General features: G+C 45.5%; 1 protein-coding gene across 1 annotated transcript in view; it reads left to right on the top strand.

The window, feature by feature from the left end:
• USP46 (ubiquitin specific peptidase 46) overlaps positions 1 to 17654 on the top strand; it is a 62903-nt gene extending 45249 nt beyond the window's left edge. Inside the window, exons 6-9 of the mRNA XM_043447761.1 lie at positions 7107 to 7190; positions 9320 to 9517; positions 12941 to 13019; positions 13852 to 17654. Of these exons, the coding sequence (XP_043303696.1) occupies positions 7107 to 7190; positions 9320 to 9517; positions 12941 to 13019; positions 13852 to 13953 (463 nt within the window). The 3' untranslated portion in view covers positions 13954 to 17654. The remainder of the gene's footprint in view (positions 1 to 7106; positions 7191 to 9319; positions 9518 to 12940; positions 13020 to 13851) is intronic.
• Positions 17655 to 18754: the final 1100 nt, after the last annotated feature.

Raw genomic sequence — 18754 nt, 5'->3', positions numbered from 1 at the left:
CTGCTGACCCCAAACTCCCAACCCTCCACCCCTGCCCACACCCCGCAGCAACCACAAGCCAACTGTTATTCTCTGTGTCTGTGAGTGTTTCGTAAATAAGTTCATTTGTGTCACATTTAAGATTCCACACGTAAGGGATACCATGTGGAGTTTGTCTTTGTCTTTCCGGCCCTGTTGATCTTTATCAGTGGGCATCGTGTGACAGAATTGTTCTATCAGGAGTTCAGGTTACTCGGAACTCTTTAGATTAAAGGGACTTGCTGTGGCCGTCGACTATTAGAAAGTCATTTTTCATGGCAGAGGCACCAACTCCAACCTGGCAGAGCGTCCCGGTTTGTCTGGGTGTCATGTATTGTGTGAGCTGGGGGCTGGTTACTCTCGAATTCCCAGGAGGCTGAGCCTTCCCCGTCCCCACCAAGTTACCTCTGCACCTCCTGCTGGTCTGGCATTTCATCCCTTGTCTCCAGATGCCTTGGGTCCAGGTCTCCAGGACACATTATGGTCTCTGTTTGCAAAGCATTTTGCAGGCCAGGATGGCTTTTTTTTTTTTTTTCCTTCTTACTGGTTCTGTTTTTGGCATGGGCTTTTTATATTCCTGTGAAAAGAAGCCAGTTTTGATTTCCTCAGGGTTTTGTGATCACAAGGAGTCAAAAAAGCTATAAAGTTATGCCAGAGCTGGTCATGGGTGAGGGAACAGAACAAAGGATATTGCCTGCCCCTTCTCCTTGGAGAAGGGGAGCTAGGAGGCTGACTGCTTCCCCTCCCTTCTGAGAAATTCCTGGGCTGTTCAAGAGGGCAGTTGGCAGTGGCTGTTGCTTTGAGAGCAGCCTTTTGAGACCATCGGGGAGCCTTCTTATAGGCAAATGTAACCCAGAACTAAGTCCCCCTACTTTTTTTTCTGGAGGAAATATATCCATTGGCAATGCATACCTGATGAACGCAGGCTAGAGACATTTGGAGGCCTTAAAGCGGGGATGGGTAGGTACAGAATAGCCTCAGAATACATTTTAAACAACATCAGATTCTCATCTGATTGTCCAGGCTGATATTCCTGAAGGGCCTGCCCTTCCCCCTTAGTACATCATCCTGAAGATAGACGCTGGCTGACTTACCTGGCCCTGCCTTCATCGATGCCTCAGAGCTCACCTCCCCAGCAGAGAGGAGCCTGCCAGCCGTGGCTGCTCACCACTGAGCATTCTGGGGTGGGGGTGGCGGCCTCCCAGCCTCTCCCAGAGGAGCAGAGCGCAGGAGAGAGTCCCAGGAATAAATGATGCCAGCTGGTCCGTTAGCTTGCTCTATTTGAGACAGAAGAGAAGGAATGATGATGATCTTTTTTGGCCCCTTTCATGGCTTAATGTGGTTTGCGTTCTTGAGGATTTGTTTTTCAAACTAGAATTGAGTTTTCTTCTTTGACATCATGCCTGCATATCTCTTCTGGTGTGATATCATTTATTTTGATATTGAGAAAAGTTAAAAATCAAGCTAAAATTGTAGGATTTAAATGTAAGATCTCTGCCACCTTCTTCCAGAAGGTGATCAATTACGACGTGTTTTCAGTGAACTTTTGTCCCAGAGAGATGATGATATCAATAGTGGTCAATTCAGGAAACAGGTCTGGAGAAGCCATTAAAGCCGTATTGTAGCTGAGCTATACTTCTAACATTTCACATCTCAGCACTGTGTCTTAGGCAGGCAGAGCGAGCCATCTGCATCATAGGAGGATACTGAGAAATTTCTTTTTCTTTTGAAAAGTTCAGGGATGGCCGCAGGCAAAAACTTAAAATGTGTGTTTATCTTGCCCCCCTGTCCTTCTGGGCATTTTTTGTCTTTCACTTCAGGGCCTTAGTCCCTCCCAGGGGCTCCCGCACAGAAACATCCCTTTCTCCTCAAAGTGCTCCATGCTCTGACACCACTCTCCCCTTCCTCTGTCCTCCTCTTATTAAAAATGCCCATTCTGCCAGGGCCAGGGAGGTCAGCCTTTTTTAGTTTTCCCAAAGCTCTATTTTAAAATTACTCTTCCTTTTTAAAAAAAATGTCTTTTCATTTTGGAAACTTCTCTGTGCCAAGTTTATATGCATCTCTATCACAAGTCTGTTGCTATATGCTTATCTGTCAGTTTCTCTGTTTATCTGGCTTGTGTCTTAGTTTTGGCTATTTCTGATATATGGTATTTGCTAATATCTGACACATCTTTCTTGTGGATTTCTTTTTCCTAACCTTCTTTTAACACTTGAGTCAGTAGCTTTCAAACTTTGGAGAATATCAGAATCATCTGGGGAAGTTGGTAAAAGTGGAGGCCTAGGTGATATTTAACTTCTGTGAGCCTGGGCATCTACTATTCCTTAATTTTCCAGATGGTTTTGATACTGCCAGCGTTTGAGAACCACTGCCCTAGATCTTTGCTACTCAAGCAGGGGTCTGCGGGCTAGTGCCATTGACATTACCTGGGTCATTAGTAGGGCAGAATCTCTGGTCTCCTTCAAGAATGAGTGCTCGAGTCAGGGCCTGCACTTGGACAAGGTTTCCAGGTGACTCCCACGCATGTTCATATTTGCGAAGCACTGGGGACAGTGGCTGTCAGCCCACAGAGCTTTAAGAACAATGGTGCCTCTGATTCTTGGAGACGTTCTCAGGTAACTTGGCTTGGGACAGAGTGATGGGGGATTGAGGTTGTTTTGAAAGCTCCCCTGGTGATTCTGATGAGCAGCAGAGCGAACCACGGCTGTAGACTCTAGAGCAAAGCTTCCTAGCTTATATGCCATGGAAGGTGGGTTACAGGTGTGTGTAGACCCCCTCAACTGCCAGGCAAGGCTGGAGCTGCCGGCAAAGCAGCCGTGTCAGTGAATCCCAGCTCCTTTCTGCGTGGCATGGCCGTGTGAGTGAACCCCACCTCCTTTCTGCGTGGCGTGGCCGTGTGAGTATACCCCGGCTCCTTTCTGTGTGGTGCGGCCGTGTGAGTGTACCCCAGTTCCTTTCTGTGTGGTGCGGCCGTGTGAGTGAACCCCAGTTCCTCTCTGCGTGGCACGGCCGTGTGAGTGTACCCCGGCTCCTTTCTGCATGGTGCGCCGTGTGAGTGTACCCCAGCTCCTTTCTGCATGGCGCGGCCATGTGAGTGAACCCCAGCTCCTTTCTGCGTGGCGCGGCCATGTGAGTGAACCCCAGCTCCTTTCTGCACGGCACGCCGTGTGAGTGTACCCCAGCTTCTTTCTGCGTGGCACAGCCATGTGAGTGAACCCCAGCTCCTTTTTGCATGGTGCGCCGTGTGAGTGAACCCCAGCTCCTTTCTGCATGGCGCGGCCATGTGAGTGAACCCCAGCTTCTTTCTGCGTGGCGCGGCCATGTGAGTGAACCCCAGCTTCTTTCTGCGTGGCGCGGCCATGTGAGTGAACCCCAGCTCCTTTCTGCGTGGCGCGGCCGTGTGAGTGAACCCCAGCTCCTTTCTGCGTGGCACGGCCATGTGAGTGAACCCCAGCTCCTTTTTGCATGGTGCGCCGTGTGAGTGAACCCCAGCTCCTTTCTGCATGGCGCGGCCATGTGAGTGAACCCCAGCTTCTTTCTGCGTGGCGCGGCCATGTGAGTGAACCCCAGCTTCTTTCTGCGTGGCGCGGCCATGTGAGTGAACCCCAGCTCCTTTCTGCGTGGCGCGGCCATGTGAGTGAACCCCAGCTCCTTTCTGCGTGGCGCGGCCATGTGAGTGAACCCCAGCTCCTTTCTGCGTGGCGCGGCCATGTGAGTGAACCCCAGCTCCTTTCTGCGTGGCGCGGCCATGTGAGTGAACCCCAGCTCCTTTCTGCATGGCGCGGCCATGTGAGTGAACCCCAGCTCCTTTCTGCGTGGTGCTGTTTATTTTGTTTGTTTGTTTTGTTTTTGTTCTTCTTGCACCACTATTTTATAAATGTGCATCATAACATGATATTATTGAGAAGACTCCCTAGCTTGAGAATTTTTTTTAATCAATTTTTGAGCTAATGTGTTGAGTGAAAGGTTAAGATTTAAATAAAAAATGTTATCTCTCAAACATAGACATTACTTTGGTCACGATAGCTATTCTTAACAACCTGTAGCCATCTCACCTGGAGACATAGTCGTTCTCCATTTCTTTCAAGTTTTCTTGTGTACATTTCCATTAGGCTTTATAGTCCTTATGAAGGTATGTGTTTCATATTAGACTTGCTCCCAAAGTATGTTTTGAAAAAGTGTTTCTTTGACTCTTTTTCAAGAAATACAGAGTTATGTGCTTTCCCGATAACCTCTCCTCTGTGCTTTGATGTAATTTATCCCGAGTGTCTAGAAGACCTTTCTCCTCGCCTCTTTGATTTCCTCATTGAGAAGTTTCCTCAACATCTGTTGCCCTCTTTTGTTCCAACAACTGTACAGCATCATCTGACAGATCCACTGTGCCTCAGTTTCCTGCTGGGGCCACTCCGTCTTTCTAACTTAGCCGCATTTTCCAGTTCTTGACTCACAGATGCTCTGAAGGCTTTGTCCTGCCTCTCCTGTGGCAACAAGCTTCCAGTCATCTAGGGCTGGGCAGGATGGTGAATCGGATCTTTAAGTACCAACTTCTGCTATGTTTTTACCTTTGTGGATCTACAAAAACATTTTTTATTGAGAAATTAGGGTGAGTAGAAAGTGTGTAATTTCTTATTTGTTGTACTTGCCTGAGGTCTTCTTTTTTTTAATTAACTTTTATTGGAGTGTACCTTATTTACAGTGTTGTTGCCCGACTTACTCTGATTCTCTAGTAGGATAGAGGAGAGGTTTGTCTGTGGTAGACATTCCAGAACTATGACTGTCCACCCTCACCCAGACTCACTGCCCCTTCTTGGTTGCTGTCTTCTACCCCAGTAAATCCTTTGCAGACCAAGAAGAGATTTCACAACAGTTACTCCCTGAAGAGCTGAGCAGTATTCGTTCAGCTGAGTTTGAGTCTGTATCAGGTTATCAGGCACTTGGAGTCTGAGGGTTGAGTATACTTGCCTTCTAAACCGTGTTTTTGCTTTTCAACCCCCTCCGGTTGCTGCCTCGGTTCCTCCCGAGTGCTGCCGGACATGGTCCAGGAAGCACCATCTGATGCTGTCAAGCCCACAGAGAGAGGGCCGCAGGGTCCACACGGCTTCTAGGAAGTGCGCTCTGTGTTCATGCCTCTCGGCCACGGCCTTCACCCTGTGTGGAGTCCTGGACTCTTAATCCCTTGGTTCACTTTCCCTTTCTGGGAGTCTGACTCGGATACCACCCCCTGGGGAAGCATGCTGAACTGCCCCCGTTCAGGTCCGTGTCTCCGTCCTCCGTGCCTCGCCGGGGACCTGATACCCGTGCGTCTCTCGCCGTTCAGCCGGCGCACCGCGTGGAGCGCCGCTGTGTGTCAGGCGATCTCGGTGTGGGGCTCTGGCAGCGGGCGCGACTCGGGGCCACTGCCATCCACACGCAGGTCGGAGGGTGTTTCAGATGGTGATGAGTGCGCAGAGGGAGACAGGACAGCAGCAGAGGAGGGGAAGTCCTCTCCAACGAGGTGACGTTGAAGCTGAGCTCTGAACAACGAGCAGGGCCAGCGCTGGGAGCATCTGGAAGGAGAGCTGTCCGTGCAGAGAAGAATGGCACTAGCAAGTGCCCCGGCGCACGGAGGGCGTGCACCCTGGCGCTGCAGAGACGGCCAGCCGGGGACTGGAGCAGGGTGAAGGAGGCGGGGAGGCAGGAGACGGTCAGAAGAGCAGACAGTCTGTTGGCATAGCAAGAAATTTGGATTTTAGGGACTTCCTTGGTGGTCCAGTGGCTAAGGCTCGGAGCTCCCAATGCAGGGGAGCCGGGTTCGATCCCCGGCCTGGGAACTAGATCCCACATGCTGCAACTGAAGACCCAACACAGTCAAATAAATTTTTTAAGAAGTTAAAAAAGAAATTTGGATTTTATTCCTGAATTCACCAAGAAACTATCGAAGAGCTTTGGGCAGGGGAGTCAGTAGTAGGAAATGATGTATGTTTAAGCTGCACCGAACACTGAGTGTTATAAATGGCTCCTTGCGTGTGTCCCTGGTAAGCTGTGTGCTGTGACGGCACGCGTTCCCTGTGGATCCCCAGCACCCAGTCCAGGGGATGGTCGGTAGCCGCTGGGGAATCTAATGAATGAATAATCTATGTATTCTCTTGATAGGCTCTATTTAAGTGATTGAGTTAGTAACACCACGTAAATAACTTTTTCTGTTTGGTAAAAGCTGGTCAATCGAGTGCTAGGACACTCCCTATGAATAAGGAAATGTCACGGCCTTTTTCAAGACTCCAGGGTGTTATATTCTGGATGTTCTATTCAGTCCTTGAGGCAGTACCCCAGGAATGTTAAGTAGAATCTTGATGAGCAGAGAAGAATGAAAAGCCATGACATTTTAAAAAATGAAAGCTATCATCAGTAGTATAGTAAAGTCTTATGATGAGGTGAATACAGATATAGCATCCCAATGGCGTTTGTTCTCAAGAGGAGGCAGTCAGGAGTTCTTTTCTTCCAGCATGTGGGGAGGTGGGGAGCAGGGGTTGGTAGTCATCTCCTGATAATTTGAGACTCTCTGAGTTCAATATAAGGGGCCATTGAACACGATTTAAATTTTATTATCTTCCATGCTCTTTGAAAATGTAGACCACCTGAGACAGGTCGTTTTTCATTAACCATGTAGTAATGTCTCCTGGCATTTTGTGTGATGGTTTTTTGGACTTGACTTTCACCGTAATGGTTGGCTTTTACTATAGTTAGTGTTTTTCTATTGTAATTTTTATCTCCAGTTTTCAGGTACTGTCTCTTAAAAACCTTGAGTTTTTTTTTTTTCTCCTGAATCAGTTGGAAACCCTAATTTAGATCTATCTGTGTCCCATTAAATAAAGCTTACTTGAAAATCTCTCATGGTGAAATCATAACCCGGCCCAGTGAACACGCTCTAATCATCATAGCACTTGCTCCCAGGAAGGATCTTTTCTCATGACTTCTTTCCCCACATTCACTTAAAAACCACCCTACAAAAAAAAAAAAAAAAACCACCCTACAGGTAACAGAGAGTTTAGGACGTGGTAAACTGAGTACATTTTGGACTTCTTTTAAGTTGAAAATATTTTTCTCTGCAGAGATTTCAGCAACACAGAAACACTGTGTAGTGAACAGAAGTATTATTGTGAAACTTGCTGCAGCAAGCAGGAGGCCCAGAAAAGGTGCGTAAGGGTTCAGCCCAGGGGGTGGCTTCCTGTCCTCGGAAGGGACCAGACCGTGGAGCCTGGCAGAGCTGATTTCTGGATCCCAGTTCCTAGGGCTCGTAGCCAAGTAGCTTTGGAGAAGTCAGCTACCTTCTTCACTGAAAACAGGATAAGAGTGCGTACCTGGGGAACTTGCTCATTCACCTGATCACGTGTTCATCTGTTTGTTCATTCATTCATTCAGTGGCCAGATACTCATGCTGGGTAAACAAGTGGTGAGCGAGTGTGATCGCTGTCCTCTTAGGATTACAGGTGACCTATAAAAAGGACTCGGCATGGTACATAACACATAGTGGTCACCCAGTAATACTGTTAGTATTGCCTAATGTTGGAACTGCTTATTTAGAAGGGAGAAGAGACAAGTAATACTAATCATTTAATAAGGAATCATGAGGAAATCAATAACATTAGTCTATGGATGGGTAATAAAAAAGTTATCATATTCAGAGTTGATACAAGACCCAAGGTTGCCCATCTTTGTACCAGCACTGGCCAGTTACAGCTCTTGAACAATGTGGAATAACCAGTCCTTCCCTGTGTTCTGTCCCCAGAAGCCAAGAAACTTGACATTTTCACTATCCTGTGAAGCTTTACCATGAGTTAAGCTTACCCTGCCCATGGTTTGTGGCATATTCAGGATAACTCACAGATGCCCATTCCTACCATCTAAAACCATGAGGGGTCTAGAGCTGAAGCTGAACGAGTTTCTCTTACCAGCCTCCCAGTCCTTCCTCCCCAGACATGCACATCTTTCTTTGGTGCCTCAGAACTGGAGAAAGGTTAGTCATTGTGCTGGCAGATGGGAATTAACATTCATTAGTGGTTGGGGAGCTTATCTCTGTCCCCATCCATATAATCTAAACTAAGTCTGCCTCAGGCCATCTTGGGTCTTCTAGTGGAGCATGAAGGCATATTCTATTCAACCCTGAAAGTTTTATACATTAAAATGCTGTGTTCCTGAAAAATAATAGGGATCCCCATGAATCTTATGTTTCTGCTGATGGTGTGGTTTTGCTTACTTTTATGAACAGGATTTTTTTCAATAGATTTCTAAATAATATTCTATTGAATTTGTCCTTTACAAACAATAATTCATGGAAAATATGCATACGTCGAACAGCATTTACAATAATTCAGGACCTTCAAAGAGGGTGTCCTCGAAGGTAACCAGAAAATCCTCTTCTAGCAGAGTTATCTCCATAAACTGTTGTCTTTGTGACTTCTTGCCGAAGAATCTTAATGGTCATCTAGTTGAAAAAAGAGCTTTTCATGTTCGTGTAAGTTGCAGAACTGCTGCTTCGAACAAAAGACAGTCCTTTTCTGCAGGATTTCTCAAAGCCTTTGGTATGTGGATGTGCAAGGAGGAACTTAGGAACAGAATGGAGAGCAGCATCCTGGCTTGGCCTCAGAAACCCTGCATCCACTAACATCTCTGGTGCTCTCACAAGCCTATTTTGAGAAATATAGCCCTAATCCAATCAATCTCTGAATTTATAAGTGAGGAACCTGAGAGCCAGAAAAGGGAAATGACTTGGCCAGGAGCCCAGGAGTAAGGAGAGAGAATGGGCCCAGCATGCCTGGTTATCTGATGGTAACCAGTTGGCGGTGGGTATCTGAGGCGTGCCTGTCTGTCAGTTCTCAGAACCTGTATGTACAGAATCCACCCTCTGCTTGTCCTCTCCCCAGCCTGCTTTTCTCAAAAACTGACCCCTCCTCTCCATTATCTCAGAGTTGAGGGATTATCCAAATATCGTTCTTCCCTGGGAGGCAGAGGGCAGTGATGTAGAGCAATTGTGCATCATGTTTTTATGGATACGTAAGTGCTGGGATGTCTCCTTTGACCAAACAGATGACCCCACCCCCCACATCCTGGCCCCACTGCCCTTTTCTCTGCTTACTCGGCTCCCGTTAGGCGAATAGACTCTGTTTAAGCGAGCATCCTTCTATTCTGGCAAGTGGATTGGATGTTCGCTGGTTTGAAGTTTGCTGGACCCCCTCCTGCTCTCCATTTGCGCAGGCGGTGGTATAATCGGTCCCACTCACAGGGATTGGGTACCACTGATTTTCTACTCCATGGTTTTTTTTAGGATGAGGGTCAAAAAGCTGCCCATGATTCTGGCCCTGCACCTCAAGCGGTTCAAGTACATGGAGCAGCTCCACAGGTACACCAAGCTCTCTTACCGAGTGGTCTTCCCGCTGGAGCTCCGGCTCTTCAACACCTCCAGCGATGCAGTCAACCTGGACCGCATGTACGACCTGGTCGCGGTGGTGGTACACTGCGGCAGGTGAGGGCGGGCAAGGAGCGCGTTGAGGGGGGGCGTGGTCCTTGGGCCATGTGGACTCTGCCCGGTCCTTCAGGGGCGGGGCTGGGATGTGAAACTCAGTACTGATGGTGCTTTGGGGAATTTCATAAGCTCCAGTTTATTACCTCAAAATGAATCTCTAAACTTATATAAAGTAAAATAATAAATTTAAAAATAAAGATAAAATTAATGCATAATAGTAGTTTAAATGTTCTCTCATAAGGGAAATAATAAATCTCTATTAGATACAAGGAATTTGAAATCACATGGAAAAGTAAACGTGCTGTAATTTTAATTTTTAAAAAACCATGCATATAGCATGATCGCAAAAGTGTTTTAAGATACCTAAATAAAGACTGGAAGCAGTGGATGGAATTTAATACTTTTTTGGCATTTGAATAATTAAAATGTATTCTTAAGTGTTCTTTGGGCAGTTTTAAGCCTTTCCCCTGTATTCTATAATAAGTACATAATCAAAAAAAAAAAAAGAGTGGAGAGAAGTCCCCTAGATATGGAGAAGCAAAGTGTTTTTTCTGGAAGTCTTGAGGAAATATTTTTTATTGTATAATTTGGTGTAAGTCTTGAAAACTACTGAAAATTCACCTGTTGCTATCATTTGCTCAGCTGGGATGGGTTTGCATCCCCTCCCTGGGACCGACATTGCTGTCGCCCTTGTAGGTTTCAGATTGGGGCCTGTCACAGAGCAGGTGTCTTTTCCTCTCCACCCACCTGGATGGGATGGCAGTAAACAGACCATTACCAAGAGGATGCGTGGTCCCACGGGGAGGGATGGAGTGATTCCCTTTCCTCTGCCGGGTGGATGGAATCTGAAACTGTAACCTGCCTGAAGCAGCCCTGTTTTGTCCCATGCAGAGCCACACGTCACATGTTATTGTCTTATGTTCTCAGAAAGTTGTACTTGTTGGTCAGTTACAAGCCACCTTTCTATTTCCTCCTGAAGAATACTTCTAACTGCTAATTATTTTAAAGAACCTAAGGGTTGGGAAGATCCCCTGGAGGAGGTAATGGCAACCCACTCCAGTATTCTTGCCTGGAGAATTCCATGGACAGAGGAGCTATAGTCCATGGGGTCCCAAAGGGGTGGACACAACTGAGTGACTGAGCACACATACACATACATCTATTTTCTATTTATTCATTCTAAGGGTTCTTTAACAGTATTCTTTGATTTAACCATGCATTCCTCCAGGGGATCTTCCCAACCCAGGGATCAAACCCAGGTCTCCCTCATTGCAGACAGATTGTTTACCATCTAAGCCACCAGGGAAACCCAAGAATTCTGGAGTGGGTAGCCTATCCCTTCTCCAGGGTATCTTTCTGGCCCAGGGATCGAACTAGGGTCTCTTGCATTGCAGGTGGATTCTTTACCAGCTGAGCTACCAGGGAATCCCATATATTATGTATATGCTATGTATATTCTATGTTCCTGGTGGTTTAGTCAATAAGTCCTGTCCGACTCTATGTATATACTAGGAAATGGCAGCCTACTACAGCATTCTTGCGAGGAGAATCCCCGTGACCAGAGGACCTGGCGGCTACAGTCAGTGGGGTCACACACGGTCAGACGTGACTGAGCACACACAGGGGTGAGGACCAGGGCGATGACAGAGCAGTGGGAGGCGCCCCTTTAGGGAAGGTGGTCAGCAAAGGTTTCTCTCCTGAGATGACATTTGAGCTGAAGCCCGCCCAAGGAGTAAAAAGAGGCAAGAATGCAGACGTGAGTGAGGAGACTTTCAGGCAGAGCTGCAGCCGGCACAGAGACCCAAGCTGAGAACGCTGGTGTGTGTGAAAATGGAGGTGGCCCGTGAGCTGGAGCTCAGGGGGAGGGGAGAGAGTGGCTGGAGAAAGGTGAGAACCATCCTCTGGGGCATCTTTTATTCAAAGAAAGCAAACTGAAGGGACTGCCCTGGGGCCCCAGTGGTTAAGGCCCTGCACTTCAAATGCATGGGATGTGGGTTCGATCCTTGGCTGGGGAGCTGACATCCCGCATGCTGTGCAGTGTGGCAAAGAAAAAGCAGACTAAGACAGATTCAGCTTTCCAACTTTGATGATGCATTGAGAAAACAAAACTCTAGAGTGAGAGCTAAAAACTCCCTCAATTGTGCAAATCTGACTTCATAGGAGAAGCTGTTTGGCTGTTCGGTCTACTTTTTCCTGTGGTGTGTAATAATGTACCTTTTGGTTTTCCTACTTGTTATTATACATTTTGGTTTAATATCTTTCTAAAACTTGAATCAGATCACATCACTCCTCAAAGTTCCGAGTGTCTTCCCGGCTCATTCACAGTGAAGTCCATAATCTTAACCGCAGTCGCCCATTCCTGACCGTCCTCCACCGCGCCCCACTTGGCTTTGGCTTCCTTGCTGTTCCCTGATTGCACTGTTCCCACCCCTGCCCATTCCCTAGGCCTTGCACTTGCTGTCCTCCATTCCTGAAACTTCCATCATGTGGTCTCATGGCTACACACACACACACACACACACTCCTTCCCTACACACACACACACACACACACACACACACACACACACACACACACACACACACACACACACACACACACACACACACACACACACACACACACACACACACACACACTCCTTCCCTTCAGGGAAATTCCCTCTGCTCACATTTCGTGTCATCACTATAGCACCTTCCCTCTATCGCTTACGAACCCATTGCCCTGCTATATTCTTCAGCATGTATCACCGCTGGAAATACATTTGTGTTTTAGTTTATTACCACTCCAACCCTCACCTCAGGAAAGGCAGGACTTTGTTTCATTCACTGCTTGTTTTGTTGGTTTCAGCAGAAGAGGAGAGGCTTTTCTCCACCTTAATACTTATTTATTTATTTATTTGGCTGCACCGCCTGGTCTTAGCTGCACCATGCTGAATGTCCTGCGAACTCCGTTTGGCACCTGGGATCTAGTTCCCTGACCAGGACTCAAACCCAGGCCTCTGCACTGGGGGCACGGAGTCCCTGGACCACCAGGGAAGCCCCCATTCACTGCCTTTTTTTTTTTTTTTTTTTCCTAGCTGCCTGAATGGACCTAGATGGAACACAGTGGGTGTACAGTAATTATGTGTTAATATTTGTTGAATTTGAATGTCTGTTTTCCCCAGTGGATTGCGAATCCTTCCAAGACAGAGGCTTTATTCATCTTCCCTTAAGCCCAGCACAGTCAGCACCCAGGTGTCTCTCTGTGAGTTGTGGCCAAAGACATGTGGATGTGGACATGACCTATTCCAAGTTCTCTGTCCGAGTGATAGTTGTTTTTTCCCCCCCGCCCCAAAAAGTCATTGCATATAAAGAGCTACATAGAGCTTCGTAAAGAAGTAAATGTTAACTTACTAACATTCTTCTGTTTGTTCTTTTCCAGTGGTCCTAATCGTGGGCATTATATTACTATCGTGAAAAGTCATGGCTTCTGGCTTTTGTTTGACGACGACATTGTAGAGGTTGGTATGCAGATGATTATATCCGAGGGAGGTGGGGCAGAGACCATGTTTTGGGATGTGTGCATGTGGACATTTTCTAAAATAGGCCTGTATTCCTGTCATCTGACTTGAAAACAGCTTACATTTCTCTTAGAACTACATTCTGCTGCTCCCTACCCTCTCTGGAAGGGGAGAAGGGGTGTGATCATGGACTCATCAATACTGTGTTTTTGTTAACTGATCGACCACAGACATGGGACCTCCTTACCATTGTAAGTCATGTTTACACGGAAGTCCTCTTTCCTACAGGGACTAAAGCCCACAGTGGGACCAAATAATAAACTTCAAAGTTGTATTAAAATCCTTTTATTATACCAAAATTTTCTGATATTATTATTTAAATTTTTTTTTCACTCTGTTCAACCTAGAATTCTTTATATGACACCAGAATAGTCCATATATTGGTTTTGTTGCGAAGGAACACTAGCCGGAGAGACTTCCACACTCAAAGACATGGTCTGTTTCAGCCACCTAAGGTAGCACCAAAGGGAGTAAGCTTTGATGACCTGAATGAATTATGCTTATTCCCAAGAGCTCCCACAGCTTACTGCTGGAAAGACAGAAGTCCTGTGGTTGCTAGTAGTCGAAAGGGTGGCGTTCTTCCCCAGTGATTTGCAGTGTATGTCGTCATGCTCTCTCGGTCAGGTCTGTGGAGTTACCCATTTGCTGTTGAAAGTTCCCAATTTTATGACGGTGTTTCTTACATTTTCTTGTACATCCCACTAGCCCTTCTTTCCTTCTCCCAGTAATCATGTGAAACCACTGTGTTGTTTCATTTCTCTTTTTCTTGCAGAAAATAGATGCCCAAGCTATTGAAGAATTCTATGGCCTGACATCAGATATATCAAAAAATTCAGAATCTGGATATATTTTATTCTATCAGTCAAGAGAATAACTTACAGGACTGTGGAACTAACTCGAGTGAGGGAAGATGCACTCGGACCTGGTTTCTCTGCAGACGTCCCTCCTCTCCAGCGGACCACCAGCGAATGGCATCGCTCCAAGTCTCGGTGGTCTGGCTGCGTGACTCTCTTCCCCTTCATTTTTCTACAAGCAGCACTACTTGTGGTTTTATGTTAGTCTGAGGTAGAGTTAACTGCAATCAGATTGTAGTAAGGTTTAGATGAGTAACATTTGCTAATTTTAGGATCAGGTACATGCTGTGCCACTGTCTGGCTGAATTAGAATGCCATTTCTTACAAACATCGACAGTCTATTTGGGGTCTTTGCTAATCTTCCTAAATGGCTTCCGGGGTCTCCTTTCAATGCATTCCTTTAACTTGTCCCTGGAAACATTGCTCCCCATATTTAGCTTCTCTGCCTCTTTTCTGACAGAAGGACAGAAGAATGGGGTAGATGCTTACCTTTTAGAGCAGCCACTATAGCTTTAAGTTTGTTCGAGTGAACATGTTTTAAAAGTGAGTAACCTCGAAACTGAATTCATCTTCCCGGTGGAACAGGGTGAAGAGAAGCTGTTCGAGGATGCCCAGGGCTGTGCCCACCCGGCCATTACAATTCCAGGGGCTGAGGAGGCGAGGAGCTCAGGGCAGGCGAAGCCGAGAGGAGGAAGTTTTGTGCACAGTGGAAAGTTGCTTTTCTTCTCTTTCTACCAAAACCAAGTTTCAGGAAAATAGCTCTGTGCTCTTTGTTTTTAGTGATGCTCTTCTGTCCTGTGAGTTGTATCTCTCCTTTATCCGGCGCTGCTAAGCTTTCCAGGGTATCTTTGCAACCCCGCTGGTGTTCTGTGGTCCGAGGCGGTAGGGCTGAGACCCCCGGGGACTGCCACCAACCCAGCTCTCCTTAGCCAGGCAGCCCTGACACCGTCCTTTCCCAGGAAGAACAAAGGCGCTGCACCTGTCCTCCCATCAGCCACACTGTACAACAGTTCATATTTCAGCATTTCAGGTCCTGGCAAGCCCAGGGCTACCATGGAACCTTCTCCGGAGGAGATCCTGGAGTTAGCTGGGGATGCAGGTGGGTCAGAGGAAGTGTCAGTGGGCAGGTGGTGGGATGAACAAAGTGGCAGCCTTTCTTTGGCTCAGGTTCCCAGGATGTTTGACAAGACGGAGTTTTTCGGAAGAACCTCATCTCACCATAGTTTTACTTTTTTTTTTTTTTTCACTTTTGTTGTATGTGTATTTATTGAATCATTTGAGTATCGATGCCTTTTATTAAAAGGTTCGATATGCTGTTTTGCTGTTGAGCAGGTTTTTGGTTTCCTACAAATCTATGAGTTGTAGATCTCAGCTTCCTGTGGGAAGAGTGCCGACTTCCATACACTATAATATACTGTGAACCTGTTATTTTGTTACCTAATACATCAGCGAAGGAACACGCAAACTTTTGGCATAATGTGAACTAAAATTGAGATTGAAAATGTTACTGGCCATTTTGCAACAATTAAGAAGAGCATAGCACTTTATCTAGATGAAAACTGGATTTCTTTATCTTTGAAGTATCTTGAACTGTTTATCGCTCACAACTTCCATAAGCATGCCACACTTCATCTGTTCATGCTTGAAGTGAAATGTTTTACTTTTCACTGGAGAAGACAAAAGCAGGGTGATCTTCACATTATTGTTTTATACAAGTGATGAAAATATACCTTGCCTTGTTTAGAGGTGAATTCATATTTATAAATATTTTGTCTTTTTTCCCTCCACAAGACTTATGCAGTAATCGCTTACCTGGAAGGTGAATTTTTATCCTGTTTTTAGAAGAGATGCTTTTCATTTGAAGGTGACTGATACAGGGAGCTGTTTATACTATACATAATCCATATATTTGCAGGTTGCAAAGTTTAAAAAAATGATGGCCGATCCCTAATATAGTTGGAACTGATACATGAGAAACACTGTTAAAATTATCTTTTAAGTAACTCTTGAAGCTAATTTATTAGGAAGAAAGTTTCAATTGAAAACCTATAGAACTAATTTGCTGTTTAGTTTCGAAGTCATGTCCGACTTTGTGACCCCATGGAGTGTGGCCTTCCAGGCTTCTCTGTCCATGGGACTTTTCCAGCAAGAATACTGAAGTGGTTTTCCTTCTCCAAGGGATCTTCCCAACCCACTGATCGTACCCAAGTCTCCTGCATTGGCAGGCAGGTTCTTTACTGGTGACCACTAGGCAAGCCCCTTACAGAAGTATTATCTGAGTGCTAAGTCATAAATTCAGTACTTTTGGGGCTTTTTGGATGAGTAAAAAGTTTTTCTCAGTGATTTAGCTGAAATAATTCCTTTTAGTAGAAAAGGTCAGTTAAAATTCAGTATTCATGGATAAATGTTTGCATAAATATTGAAGATAATAAAGACATTAACATGGTCATGTGGTGCAGGAAAAAGAAAATTGAGATAAAAATACACTTATCCACCAACACTCCATCAGTTTTTTAAACTTTAGCACTATCTGGGATCATCTTCCCCCTTCTTCTTTAACAAGTGAAAGAAACACTAGGCAGCTACATCCTCCCAAGTCATTTCACTTTATGTGAAGACTAGAGCACATAACACTTCTTCATTTTCATCCCTCATTCGTTGTGTGAAGCAGGGATGGTGTGGGACGTGTGAGACCATTCTGAGGTGAACGATAGCACAAAAGCTCAGCAATAGTCCCTCAAATGGCCAGGGTTTTTGTGTCTCATTTTTCTGGCAGGAATGGGCAGGCTTGCTGTATTTCTTTTAACTGCTGGGTGTTTTAAAATAAGTTACAGTGTTTTCCACTTTCAGAAGAGAAGGAATGTTTGCTTTATTGGTTACTTCCTTGTTTAACGTCTAGATTATGATACAGTGTGCTAAAATGTTATTTGTTTAAAAGTAAATATTGGTAGAATGCTGATGCCCAGTCTTGTCATTCTGATGCATTTTCCATTCCGAAGAAACACGAAGTGAGCTGGTTTGAAGAGAGCCAAGGAGCAAAAACAGAAGAGAGTGGTGCTTTGTCGAGGAAGCCAGTCATATTGGTTTTATAGCTTGGTATATTTTGGATTTCAGATGAAATGGGGAAAAAATGACAGAAATGGTCCCTATGCATTTATTTTCATGGATACCCTTAATTTTCATGGGCATGCCTAACAATGAACTATGTTATAACTGGAGCTTAGGGCTTATTTTAGATATTGGAGTGTAGCTTTATTACAAAGATGGATTTTATCTATAAACATTGCATTTTGATCAACTTTGTATGTTCATGTGTATTAAAATATTGTGCACTAAATGTTTTGCCCTCGTCTGCTATTATATGGTCAAGGCATTTATCAGCGCTAGTGTGATTCACTCATGTAAGTGGCATGGGTCAGGGAAAGTTATTTCCTACGTTTCTGCCTAATTAAATTTGTTTTCCAGCATTACATTAATTTATTTCTGGCTTCCATTTCTGTGTAACCAAAATAGTTACTGCATTTGTGTGGCACATTTGACTTTGTTGCTAAAAAAAAATTTTTTTTTTTAGTTTTTATTTAAAATAATCTGTACCTTTTTTTTTTAAATGTAACCAATTCAAGCACTTTAAGCAATAATGTCAATCTTGTGAAACTTCAATCAGTTTAATACCCTGCCTCTAAAGTTGTTGACAGAAAAATAAAGAGGAATTCTCTTCCTAGAGAATTATATCTGGGTAGTGTTAACACACATGGATTTAAAATCCTTTTTGTAAAATGTGAGTCATTGGCAAGTCTCGTGTCCAGGTAATCAGTCCAAGCCTGATTTTGAAGCATTGTAGAGGATATTCTGGTTATCGTAGTAAAGTTGCCACTACTGTCGAGGTTCAGAAAGTTAGGGTTCTGGAGGTTACTCACCACTTTTTTGAATGAGAAAGAGCAACACAATCCAGAAACCTGGGTCTGGGGAAGAGCAAATTGAGAGTATCAGTGGAAAAGAGAATTAGGGTAGGTATATTAGGCGTAATGAATTGCTTAGCTGAGATTTTGCATAGGAAATGCCCTTTATTGATTATGAAATAAAAGATCCATTCTAAAAATAAGGCAGTGGCTTCCAGCTCATTGATCTTGTGGGCATCAGGTTTCTAGGAGAGAGTCGGTGTGGCTTTCTCCTGCCCCCAGCACTGGCAGCAGCCACGGGCTTCTGGGCAGGGTCTGAGCCGCATAGACCCCATCGGGGGGCGCAGCAGTCCCACCACTGCCTACCTGGGGCGGGGCAGTGCGGGCCCGTTTCTGGTGGTCTCAGCATGTGGCTCCCCGGGGCTGATACACAAGCTTGCTGTTAAAATGCCTACGGTTTTTTTCCCCCAACAGTTAACTTCAAGGGGTCCCTGTGTGGACAGGAGATTGTCATCTGAATACATTTTCCTGGGCCCAGTGATGGGAGTAAAACCACATAGGCCAAGAGCAGAGCAATGTGCCTTGAAGTCTCCCGGGTTCCATCCATCTTAGAGCAGCTCAGGTGAACCTGGCTGAGCTGCGACAGCCTGGATGGGGAAGCGCCTCCGTCCTCCACCAAGGCCGTGGGATGGAAGACCTCGGGAATAGTGTGTTTCTTTCTCGGCCTCCTTTTGTCCATCTGCCAGAAAGGTTTATGGGATAAGCCTGTGGCCACCAGCACAAGATAGTTTCTGGGGCGTGAGAAGTGCCCGTTTCTCCAAATTTCCGTCCTCCTATTCACTGAGACTTCAAACTCCTTGAACAGGATGAAGCCTTCCATTTCCATGTCCTGTATCCCCGTGAAGATGAAAAGGCTTCTAAA

This window comes from Cervus canadensis, chromosome 26 (assembly GCF_019320065.1).
Source record: "Cervus canadensis isolate Bull #8, Minnesota chromosome 26, ASM1932006v1, whole genome shotgun sequence".
NCBI classification, from domain to species: domain Eukaryota; kingdom Metazoa; phylum Chordata; class Mammalia; order Artiodactyla; family Cervidae; genus Cervus; species Cervus canadensis.
This window is presented reverse-complemented; position numbering and strand designations above follow the sequence as displayed.